This window comes from Geotrypetes seraphini, chromosome 6, assembly GCF_902459505.1.
Source record: "Geotrypetes seraphini chromosome 6, aGeoSer1.1, whole genome shotgun sequence".
Classification (NCBI taxonomy): domain Eukaryota; kingdom Metazoa; phylum Chordata; class Amphibia; order Gymnophiona; family Dermophiidae; genus Geotrypetes; species Geotrypetes seraphini.
In genome coordinates this window covers 143427822-143440703 of record NC_047089.1, presented here as the reverse complement: position 1 = coordinate 143440703, position 12882 = coordinate 143427822, and the positions used below count along the sequence as shown (strand labels likewise).

At 43.9% G+C, this 12882-nt stretch overlaps 1 protein-coding gene across 4 annotated transcripts in view; it reads left to right on the top strand.

The window, feature by feature from the left end:
* REV1 (REV1 DNA directed polymerase) overlaps positions 1-12882 on the top strand; it is a 401814-nt gene that overhangs the window by 109012 nt on the left and 279920 nt on the right. For all 4 annotated transcript variants that reach the window (XM_033948190.1, XM_033948189.1, XM_033948188.1 and 1 more), the window contains one exon: positions 2421-2570. In XM_033948190.1, coding sequence (XP_033804081.1) covers positions 2421-2570 — 150 coding nt within the window. The remainder of the gene's footprint in view (positions 1-2420; positions 2571-12882) is intronic.

Below are 12882 nucleotides of genomic sequence, written 5' to 3'. Positions count from 1 at the left end.
AGTGGGCCTAGTACTGCCACCTCCTTTGCGGGTTCCCGTAGTCCGTTGAAGATTAGGTCAAGAGTGGCATCTCCCCGTGTTGGTTCCATGACCAGTTGTTCCAAGAAACAGTCCCTTGTGGCTTCCAGGAATTTGGCCTCCCTTGTGCAGTTTGAGTGCCCGATACTCCAGTCTATCCCAGGGTAGTTGAAATCCCCCATCACCATCACCCTTCCGCTTTTGCTTACCTGCCTCAGTTCAGCTTCCGGGTCTTGGTCGATCTCTTCCGATTGCCCAGGTGGTCGATAGTACAGACCTAATTTCATGTCTGTTCCAGATCCTCCCGGTAGCTTGACCCATAGTGATTCTAAGCCATCAGCCGCTACTGTTGTTTCAATCCTGGTTGAAGGTATGGATTTCTTTATGTATAGCGCTATTCCTCCACCCTTTTTGTGTGTCCTGTCCCTCCTGTAGAGTTTGTACCCTGGTATGGCCACATCCCATTTGTTGTCATCAATGTTTGGTTGTTTTTGTTTTAAGGTATTATTTGGTTTAGCCCCTAAATATATAACTGACCTTTTCTCTTTCTCAGCCAACAGACATAAGAGAAGCTCACACTTGAATTTTCTTTCCCCTCCGGTTAGAGGATGTAAAACTTAAAAGACATTATCAACATATTTTCTCACATCAGGCAGCATTATGGGGTAAAGATCTGGAACAGTTGCTTATGCCTACTACTTATGTGGAATTTAGGAAACGCCTAAAAACATATCTGTTCCTGAAGTATTTAGGCAACTAACTTGCACAGTCTTATTCCACAATAACTGATCCCTAGAGATGTTAATCACTAGCTTTTAACTTTGTTAACTCCACTCAATTTGTAGCATTTTTTTAAATCATTGTAAACTGCATAGAATTTCACAGTCATGCGGTATATAAACTGTTGTTGTTGTTATTATTATTATTCTGTTCTATGGAAAAGCATCCTTCATGTACTTTATTGAAGTCTATTAGATACTTAAATGTTTGTTTCATATCTATTCATTTTCCCCCTTGTTTCCAGAGAGAGTACATCTTTAACTTTTTTTGGTCTTTGTGTAATGCGTACAGTGCAGTCCATATACACTTTTCTGTTATATATACACAGGAGTCCGTACATTAGGTGATCAATCCATGCTCACAAACCACTTGCAGAAGGGTGTCGGCTCTTTATCCTCCTCTACCAGTGGAGTATAATTCTCTCTTCAGTTTTTCCTTTGCAAGCAAACCAAGAAAAGGTGTTCTGATCTGATCTGTTCAGTTTTTATTATTTTGGGGTCTTTTTACTCCATTTTCAGGAGGCTTTGGTGCCAGAGGATCCTATATTTGGAGCTACTCTGCCTAGAAGAGAGCGCAGACACTATGATGACAAAATGCAGCTCACTGAGCAACTTTGGGGTGTACCTATTAAGCCAGTCTGCTTCTGTTAAGTCGAGGCTTGGGGTCCTTTCCCCTGGGAGCTGCTTGCCTTCTGATTTATTAGAGGCTCAAGTGCAGGCTGTGGGACACCTTCTTCTTGCCAACTAGGCAGGACGCTGCAGAAAGAATGCTTCTGGGGTAGGGCGACTGCAGAAGGCTGACTGCGTCGACTGCCTGAAGATTTTAAATTTCAGTGGCGGGAAGGTGGTAGGTGGGGAAGTCAGGACTCAAGGAGGTTCCTGGAGAGTGTAGTGTCAGGCGCACAGTCTGGTTTTAAGAAAGGTTTGGACAATTTCCTGGATGAAAAGTCCTTAGTCTGTTATTGAGAGAGACATGGGGGAAGCCACTGCTTGCCCTGGATCAGTAGCATGGAATGTTACTACTCCTTGGGTTTTGGCCAGGTACTAGTGACCGTGAGAACAGGCTACTGGGCTTGATGGACCATTGGTCTGACCCAGTAAGGCTATTCTTATGTTCTTATTTTCCCATAAAGGCACTTGTATAATTTGAACTATGTACTATGTTGCTCAACATAATATATGGAAGGGCTCCCCTTTATATGTTAGATATGATATGGTTTCCAAAATGTAATAGATCTGAGATATTATAAAATATACTGGTACTGAATTTTCCACATCCCAAGGCATTGTGTTCAAAGAGAGTCTTCTCAACAAGTTTTGTTTATCAAGGCTGCAATTTGGAACCTACTTCCTCACCAAATTAGGTTGTTCAAAAATTATCTGTTATTTTGAAAATCTTTTTTTATTTAAAGTTTAAATATTGAAACCTATTGCTATTGTTATAATGTTCATCCAAGGGTCTGTAAAGTTTTCTTATAGTGGAATCTATATAGAACTTTATGGTATTTGTGGACTATAAGAGAAATTGCAATGTAATGTAAACTTGAGCAAGAACTTAGTTGCAACCATGTAAAAAATAATGGTGGTCATTTTAAAAAATGATTTGTGTGTTTCTGTTTTCAGTATAAAAGCTGGACGTCTCCTTTCATGTATTCCATATAAGCTTTACACCAAGATGTCAGGTGCTCAAAGAGGTCTTAATTTCAATAATGTATGCAAATCTGAAGATCCTTTGGCGGGTCCAAGCAATAGTGCTGAAGAACTTAACAGAATGTAAGTGTTTCTAAGTTAGAATGCAGAACAGCCAATATAGAGGCTTGTAGGCTGTATATTTGCATATGTATTTATAGATGCATGCAGTGCTTTGTACAAGTCTTCATACCTGTTTACATTTTCAACATTCTGTTATTGGAAGTTGTGGTCAAGGTGACTGAGGCTCAAAAAAGGTTTGAGTTCCTGGAAGAAATGTATATAAAGAACTATTAGCCAAGTAGATTTGAGAAAGTTTTTGCTTGTCCCTTGAAATGAAGAAAATGATGGCAGATAAAGACCATATGGCCTATTCAGTCTACCCATTTTTATCAACTACTAATTTGTTATCCTTTCTTCTCCCTTAGAAAGCCTTTTTGTTTATTTGATGCTTTCTTGAATTCAGCTTTAATTCTCATCTCTTCCGCCTCCACTTGGAAGCTATTCCACATATCCACTGTCCTTACTCCCAAATCTTTCTCTTTTTACTTTCATCCTGATTCCCAGACGTTACTTTCACTTGAAAGACCCACCTCCTATGCATTAATGCCATGAAAGTGTTTAAGTGTTTCTATCATATCTCTTCCACCTTTCTTCCAAAGTATGTGTGTTCAATGAGACCACTGACCATTTTAGTAGCCACCCTCTGAACCAATTCCATTCTGGGTTCTTTTTTTAGAAAGGGTAGTCTCCAAAATTGTACATAGTATTCTAAATGAGGTCTCACTATTGCTTCCCTTTTTCCTGTTGGCCATTCCTCTCCCTGTCTTCTGGGTTTTGCTGTTGCCTTTTCTACCTGTTTAGCCACCTTAAGATCACTAGATATGATTGCCTCCAAGTCTTGTACTATATCTCTCATTTTAACATAATATTTTAGCTGTCAAATTCTAGACCATTCTTTTGAGCTCCATTAGATCCGTCCTTGGTTATCCACATCTTCCGGAAAGTCTACCATATTGCAGCTGTCCTGGTACATGTAGGTACCAATGACATAGGAAAATGTGGGAGGGAGGTTCTGGAAGCCAAATTCAGGCTTTTAGGTAAAAAGCTGAAATCCAGATCCTCCAGGGTTGCATTTTCAGAAATACTCCCAGTTCCACGTGCAGAACCCAAGAGGCAGGTAGAGCTCTAAAGTCTCAATGCATGGTCAAGATGATGGTGCAGGGATGAGGAATTTAGATTTGTTAAGAACTGGGCAACCTTCTTGGAAAGGGGGAGCTTTTTCTGAAAGGACAGACTCTATCTTAACTGGGATGGAACCAGGCTGCTGGCGCTAACATTTAAAAAGGAGATAGAGCAACTTTTAAACTGAAATGTGGGGGAAAGCCAACAGTCGCCCGGGAATGGATGGTTCAGTGTCAGGTATCCTTGGAGGATACTATTGAAATTCACTCGGCTGGGATGGATACGGCAGCAAGGGCGGAAGGATTGGAATCGCTATGGGTTAAACTGCCAGGAAGAAATGGAGCTGACATACTATCACCCACCTGGACAACCAGAAGCAAATGACCATGACCTGGAAGAAGAATTGAGGCATAAAAGCGGGAGTGTGATGGTGATGGTGGACTTCAACTACCCTGGGATAAACTGGAGTATTGGAAACTCCAACTGCACAAGGGAAACAGAATTTCTGGAGACTGTGAGGGACTGCTTCATGGAACAGCTAGTCAAGGAACCAACACGAGGGGATGCCACCCTCGACCTAATCCTCAACGGACTTAGGGGGACCCATAAAGGAAATGGAAGTAGTAGGGCCACTAGGAAATAGCGATCACAACATGATCCAGTACAAACTAGAGATAGGAACATCAAAAGTGAAGAGAACCACAGCAACAACGCTCAACTTTAGAAAAGGGAACTACAGTGCTATGAGAACAATGGTGAGAAAGAAACTCAGAAGCAGCTCAAGGAAGATGGAGACCGTAGAGAAAGCCTGGTCCCTACTCAAGGACACGGTGCAAAAAGCACAAAACCTATACATCCCCAGGTTTAGGAAAGGGTGCAAAAAACCCCCAAATCGAACAAAAAATCCAGTGTGGATAACAAATGAAGTGAAGAAAGCGATAGGTAACAAGAAAGTATCGTTCCGAAAGTGGAAAAAGGACCAAACTGAGGAAAACCGGAAGGAACACAAAAAATACCAAAAAGAATGTCACAGAGTGGTCAGGAAAGCAAAAAGAGAATACGAAGAGAGGCTGGCTGGGGAAGCAAGAAACTTCAAAACGTTCTTCAAATACGTGAAAGGGAAGCAACCAGTGAGGGAGGAAGTGGGACCGTTGGATGATGGAGACAGAAAGGGAGTGATAAAGGAGGAAAAAGACGTAGCTGATAGGTTAAACAAGTTCTTCTCATCAGTCTTCACGAGTGAGGACACATCTAATGTACCAGAACCCGAGGAGATCATAAGTGGGGATCAAGATGAAAAACTGGAACAAATAAAGGTAAGCCATGAGGATGTCCTCCGGCGAATAGATAGATTGAAATGCGATAAATCACCTGGCCCGGACGGAATCCACCCAAGGGTACTAAAAGAACTAAGAAACAAAATAGCGGAAACACTCCGACAAATTTATAATCTATCCTTGAAAACTGGGGAGATCCCGGAGGACTGGAAAATAGCAAATGTCACACCTATCTTTAAGAAGAGATCGAGGGGTGACCTGGAGAACTACAGGCTGGCGAACTTAACTTCGGTTCCGGGTAAGATAATGGAAGCACTGATAAAGGACAGCATCTATGAACACATAGAAAAGAATGGACAACTGAAAGTGAGCCAGCATGGCTTCTGCAAGGGAAGGTCGTGCCTAACAAACTTACTACATTTCTTTGAAGGGATAAACAGCCAGATGGACAAAGGGGAATCCATAGACATCATTTACCTCGATTTCCAAAAAGCCTTCGACAAGGTACCCCACGAGCAGCTACTTAGGAAGCTGTGGAATCACGGGGTGGAAGGGGATGTTCACCAATGGATTAAACACTGGTTGGCAGAAAGAAAGCAAAGGGTTGGAGTAAAAGGCCAATACTCGGACTGGCAGTGGGTCACGAGCGGTGTTCCGCAGGGGTCGGTACTGGGACCGCTGCTGTTCAATATATTTATAAACGACCTGGAAACGGGGATGAAGTGTGAAGTTATCAAATTTGCGGATGACACCAAACTCTGCAGCAGGGTCAGAACCGTGGAAGAATGTGAAGACCTGCAAAGGGACCTAAAGAAACTGGAAGAGTGGGCAAAAAAGTGGCAAATGCGCTTTAATATAGAGAAATGCAAGGTCATGCATGTTGGGAAAAAGAACCCAATGTTCAGCTACACAATGGGGGGATCATTGCTAGAGAAAAGTAACCTTGAGAAGGACTTGGATGTGCTGGTGGATACAACAATGAAATCATCAGCCCAGTGTGCAACAGCCTCTAAGAAAGCAAACAGAATGTTGGGTATCATTAAGAAGGGTATCACGACCGGGACGGAGGAAGTCATTAAGGCGCTGTATCGTGCAATGGTGCGCCCGCACCTGGAGTACTGTGTCCAGTATTGGTCGCCGTACCTCAAGAAGGACATGGCGATACTTGAGAGGGTCCAGAGTAGAGCAACGAAAATGATAAGAGGTATGGAAAACCTTTCATACACTGATAGATTAGAAAGGCTGGGGCTCTTCTCCCTGGAAAAGCAGAGACTTAGAGGAGACATGATAGAGACCTTCAAAATCATGAAAGGCATAGAGAAGGTAGACAGGGACAGATTCTTCAGACTACGGGGAATCACAAGCACAAGGGGGCACTCGGAGAAACTGAAAGGGGACAAGTTTAGAACCAATGCCAGGAAGTTCTTCTTCACCCAGAGAGTGGTGGACACATGGAACGCGCTCCCGGAGGTTGTGATAGGGCAGAGCACGCTACAGGGATTCAAAGAAGGATTGGATAAATACCTGAACGATAGGGGGATTGAGGGGTACAGATAAAAGTAGAGATAGGTTAGGAAGAGTATAGATAGAAGAAAAATGGGGATCATAGGGCTAAGTCAAGGAACACCTGACAGGTCATAGACCTGCTGGGCCGCCACGGGTGCGGGCTGCTGGGTGCGATGGACCTCTGGTCTGACCCAGCGGAGGCAACTTCTTATGTCTTATGTTCTTATGAGGCATAGAAGGATATGGGTGACTAAAAATTACGCCAGGTGTACACCTGGCAGGGCCTCCGCGTGTGCGGATTGCCGGACTAGATGGACCGAAGGTCTGATCCGGAGATGGCGCTTCTTATGTTCTTATCTCTTCCCTTTTTACCTTCCAGGGCTTAGGATCAGCTGCAGACAGCAAAAAGAAACACAGAAGCCGCGGGACTTTTAATCTTGCCTGCATGCTATAGGCTCTGCTGATCCTGATCTAAAGTGACTTTCTGTGTTTGAGGGGCAGGATTGAGACCGGCAGAGCTTATAGCGAATAGCAATGCAGGCAAGAGGAAAGGTCCTGCAGCTTCTGTCTTCGTTCAGAGTTCTGGGCAAGGGAACTGTAAGTAAACTGTTTAGAACCAGGCTGCTTCCAATTTAGTGTCAGTTATGGTTAGACCAGCCATTGTGACACTGGAGTCACTCTGGGGCCAGCAGCAAAGGGAGGGAATAAGATATGCTGGATTCTCACATGTTGTGGGAAGGGGATGATAGACCCAGGGGTGGGGGGGGGATTGGTGTGACAGAAGGGATATGGTGGATCCCCTTGGGGGAGGATAGTTATTGGAACTAGGTGGGAGTTGGAAGAATAGGGACACAAAGACAGATGCTGGACCTTTCAGGGGGTAGAGAGACATGGAAAATGCTGAACAGGAGGGTGGAATATGAAGACAGAAGTAAGATGTTGGACATGGGTAGAGGGAGTAGGGAGACAGAGGGGATATGCTGGACATGGTGAAGGGGAAATAGGGAAACAAGGAGAAGATGCTGAATAAGGAATGGAGGGAGGAAGGTGATGGAAGGTATCTGCTGGATTAAGATGGGGAAAAGAGGGGAGGTACTGGAATATGTTCAATATAAAATCATAACTGAGGCTTGTGTGGATGGGATCAGATGGTATGTGGGGACCGAGCCTGCGGAGACGGGGCGGAAATGTGTTTTGTTTTTTTTTAATTTCAGTCTTAGTAGTTTGCCGGTCCACAAAATAGTTCTTTTATTTCTGCCAGTCCACGGGTATAAAAAGGTTGAAAAACACTGGTCTAGAATGCACATAACTACAGATGATGGTACAACTGTAATGACTTCTGATATTGTAACACTTTAAAAGTAATAACCATCAATTTGAAAATATTTCTTTCTTTTGCTGGTAGCCAGCAAAACTTCCTCAGTAGAGGCCTTGCACTATCCCTTCTCTTCTTCCTCACTGTAGCCCTTGCTGCTACTTTTTGTAATTTACATATTTTATTATTGAGACCAATGTATTGTGCATTACATTAGTTGAGAACACAAACCTAAAACCTGCATTTCCATTTTCAAGGCCACATTACTTAAATAAGATCCCAATCTGGAAACTCAGTTTCCTATATATTTGACTTGCAGACTGATCAACTTGCTATATATCCACTTCCTCATCTTCGAATACAGCCCCTAAGGATTTCACTCAGTGTGTTAAAATATTACTCATTCCTTCCATTTGAAATTGTAATTGTAAAGTATTCTGAGCAGCAAGACTAAAATCTAGTATTATTGTTTTTTTAATATTCCATTTGTAACCCACTGGCCAGTAACCAATTTTGAACATTTTCCAATCATGATACAATTTTCTTTTGGCTGTTTCTATTTCTCTTCATAGAAGTTGTACATCATCAGTTTAAGCATAGAAAGGGAAACCAGAAGATTGTCCCAGATATTAAATAATAATGAAAGGGGTGAATCATGTGGCACACCCCAGCTCAACTTTGTTTCTAATGACCATTGGGTTATTATTCTCACTTTGAGTTCCCTTTTGGTCATTAACATAACCTCTGCAGTACTTTTGCATTTAGAAACATAGAGTATGACGGCAGAAAAGGGCTGGTGGCCCAACAAGTCTGCCCACTCAAGAACCCTTCCTCAGCAAATTTGCCTCTCCCATGAGTCCATTTTTTAAGCATGACTCTGTAGCAACCCCACTTGTTTGTCCCAATGTCTCTTGAAGTCGAGCTTTACAATTCAACACTAAAAAAAACCAGGAATAACTTCTTCGGAGATAAGATCTCCAGATCCAACAATCAGATCAGTGCGCTGTTTAACATCTGGCGCTCCTTAACTACAAAAAAAGACCCATCCTTGCTCCCCTCGTCTCTATCAGCCGATGCCCTAGCAAACTTCTTAAATGAAAAGGTTACCACTCTAAGATGCTCCTTCCCAACCACAGTCTCCTACAACTCACTGGCCTCTACTGACTTCAACTCTACCCTACCTGTCTCCATCCCCATTCCAGCCGACAGATCCTGGACTGTCTTTGAACTTGTTTCCGAATCGCAAGTCTCCAAACTCTGCCTCAAACTAAAAACTTGCAAACACACCTTGGATCCTTTCCCCTCCTATCTCTACACAGGCCATCGCTTCCCTCACCAAACTTATAAACTCTGCCCTAACATCGGGCCTTTTCTCCTCCGATATGGGACATATTGCATTGACCCCTCTACTGAAAAACACCGACCTTGACCCCTCCATACTATCAAATTACCGTCCAATAGCAAATATTCCTCTCCTAACCAAGTTGTTAGAATCCATCATATCCACTCATCTCTCATCCTACCTAGAAAGATTCTCTATTCTCCTACTCCACCAATTCGGCTTCAGACCCAACTTCAGCACCGAATCCCTTTTGGCCTCACTAATCTCTAAGGTGCAACAACTCCATTCTCGCAACAAATTCGCTGTTCTTCTACAATTCGACCTCTCCGCAGCTTTCAACATCATCCATCACGATATCCTAATCTTCCAACTCTTCGAAATAGGCATAAGCTCCACAGTCCTAGATTGGTTCTTGAAATTCCTATGCTTCCGCTCCTACACCGTTAACATAAACGGTACCTCATCCCCCCCCCCACTGGAAGCCGATATGTTGAGTCCCGCAAGGCTCACCCCTCTCTCCTATCCTGTTCAACATCTACATGTCCTCTCTGAAACTCCTTCATCTATCCCCCCTAGAAACTCTCTACACCTACGCTGACGACATCCTCATCCTCCTCGAGACCGACTCAAACCTCACTAACCTCGCTGAGAACATATCCGCATGTAGAATGAACCTCCAATCCTGGGCCCAATCTGTACAAATGAAACTGAATGAGTCCAAAACAAGATTACTTTGGCTCGGCCCATCATTAGATCATTTACCCACCTCCATCCCACTATCTTCCGGCCCCACTCTTCAGCTTGAGTTTTCAAGCAAAGTCCTAGGCATCGTCATAGACTCCTCCCTCTCCTTCAATGATCACCTCAACTCCTTGGTAAAAAATGCTTCTTTAGCCTTCATATGCTGAGGAAGGTGAGATCCTGCTTTCATCATTCTCACTTCGCCGTCCTTGTTCAATCCACCATCCTCTCTAGACTGGATTACTGCAACTCCATCTATATAAGCCTAACTAAGAAAAACCTACATAGACTTCCGCTAATTCAGAATGCCGCGGCTAAGCTTATTTTCGCAAAAGGCAAGTTCAATCACGTCTCCCCACTCCTCTCCAAGCTTCACTGGCTTCCAGTACACTCCAGAGTCCTCTTTAAATGTGTCTGCTTAGCCTTCAAGATCCTACATGGCATCCTTCCTCCCGTTATCCAACTCTTTTGGAATTCCTCAAACCCCCACTCCACCAGACACTCCCAAAAACTGAAATTATCATTCCCCTCTATAAAAGGTATATCCCGCGCAGGAAAACCTGGAACATCTCTCCCCTTTAGAACCACAGAACTCTGGAACAACCTCTCATCTTTGCTCAGAAATTCAAGCTCCTTCCAATCCTTCCGCAAACACTTGAAAACTTGGCTCTTTTCAAAAATCTAATCACCTCCCGCTCTCTGGTACCCTTGTCCCTCTCTATCTTCTTAGTTCTAAGCTTATTTTCGCAAAAGGCAAGTTCAATCACGTCTCCCCACTCCTCTCCAAGCTTCACTGGCTTCCAGTACACTCCAGAGTCCTCTTTAAATGTGTCTGCTTAGCCTTCAAGATCCTACATGGCATCCTTCCTCCCGTTATCCAACTCTTTTGGAATTCCTCAAACCCCCACTCCACCAGACACTCCCAAAAACTGAAATTATCATTCCCCTCTATAAAAGGTATATCCCGCGCAGGGAAACCTGGAACATCCCTCCCCTTTAGAACCACAGAACTCTGGAACAACCTCTCATCTTTGCTCAGAAATTCAAGCTCCAATCCTTCCGCAAACACTTGAAAACTTGGCTCTTTTCAAAAATCTAATCACCTCCCGCTCTCTGGTACCCTTGTCCCTCTCTATCTTCTTAGTTCTTCTCCTATAACCCTTCATTGTAGTTCCTTTCCTCCTAACTCTGTAAACCGTGCCGAGCTCTACGCTTGCGGAGATGGCGCGGTATACAAACCTAAGGTTTAGTTTAGTTTAGTAGTTTAGTTACTGGCCTTGACCACCTGGCGTGGAAGACCATTCCATCGATCAATCACCCTTTTGGTGAAGAAGTATTTCCTGGTGTCCCCATGAAATCTTCCCCCTTTAAGTTTTAGCGGATGCCCTCTTGTCGCTGTGGGACCCTTAAGAAAAAACATTTCCTCCTCCACTTCAATGTGGCATGTGATGTATTTAAATGTTTCTATCATGTCCCCCCTTTCTCTGCACTCCTCGAGAGAATATAGGCGCAGTCTGGTCAGAAGTCCCAAGACCATCCTAGTGGCCATTCTCTGGATCATAAGAACATAAGAAACGCCTTCACCGAATCAGACCTTTTGGTCCATCCAGTCCGGTGACCCGCACACGCGGAGGCCAAGCCAGGTGTTCCCCGATGAAGACCTGTTTACCCGTATCCATCAATGTGATTTGCAAGAAGGTGTGCATCCAACTTGTCCTTGAAACCCAGAATGGTGGTCTCCGTCACAACCTCCTCCAGGAGAGCATTCCAAGCGTCCACCACTCATTGCGTGAAATAGAACTTCCTGAGCCTGTCGCCTCTCAACTTCAGTCCATGACCTCTTGTCTGATTCACATTTGACAACGTGAATAACGATGCTTCTCGCTCTATTTTTTCAAATCCTTTTATTATTTTATAAGTCTCTATCATATCCCCTCGCAGTCTTCTCTTCTCAAGGGTGAATAAGCCCAGTTTTCTGAGGCGTTCTTTGTAGCTCAAATTTTCCATACCTTCTACTAGCTTCGTAGCTCGCCTCTGCACCCTCTCCAGCAGGGTCACATCCTTCTTTAGGTAGGGAGACCAGTGCTGGACACAGTACTCCAGGTGTGGTCTGACCATTGCTCTATAAAGCGGCATTATGACGTCCACCGATCTACTCGTGATTCCCTTCTTTATCATGCCCAACATCCTGTTTGCCTTCTTCGCCGCCGATGCACTCTGCGCCGACGGCTTCAGGGTCCTGTCAATCGGTATCCCCAGATCCCTTTCTTGTTCGCTCTTGCCCAATGTCATACCTAACATTTTATATTCATGTTCCTTGTTTTTCCTTCCCAGGTGCATCACTTTGCATTTCTCTATATTAAACTTCATCTGCCACTTTTCTGCCCATTTCTCTAGCAGTCTCTTCACATCTTTCCGATAATGCGGCCTCCAGAACTGGACACAGTACTCCAGGTGAGGTCTTACCATGGATCTGTACAACGGCAGTATGACTTCAGGCTTTCGGCTGATAAAGCTCCTTCTGATGCAACCCAGCATTTGTCTAGTTTTTGCTGAAGCTTTCTCCACTTGATTTGCTACTTTCATATCAGCTGCTCCTTGTGACCTTGGGCAAGTCACTTAATCCCCCCATTACCCCAGGTACATTAGGTAGATTGTGAGTCCGCTGGGACAGACAGGGAAAAATGCTTGAGTACCTGAATAAATTCATGTAAACCGTTCTGAACTCCCCTGGGAGAACGGTATAGAAAATTGAATAAAAAAAAAAAAATATCGTCCCGGATGAGTACTCCTAAGTCCCTTTCTGCAGTAGTTCTTGTCAAGTTTTCACCGTTCAAGGTGTATGTTCTGCATGGATTACTGCTTCCAAGATGCATTACTTTACATTTTTTGGCATTAAAGTTTAGTTGCCAAGTACTGGACTATTGTTCCAGCCGAAGTAGGTCCTGCTCCATAGTGTTGGGACTGGTAGTGCTGCCAGGTTCTGTTGCCCTGCCCACAACGTTGTAAAGTTTGGCGTCGTCGGCAAAT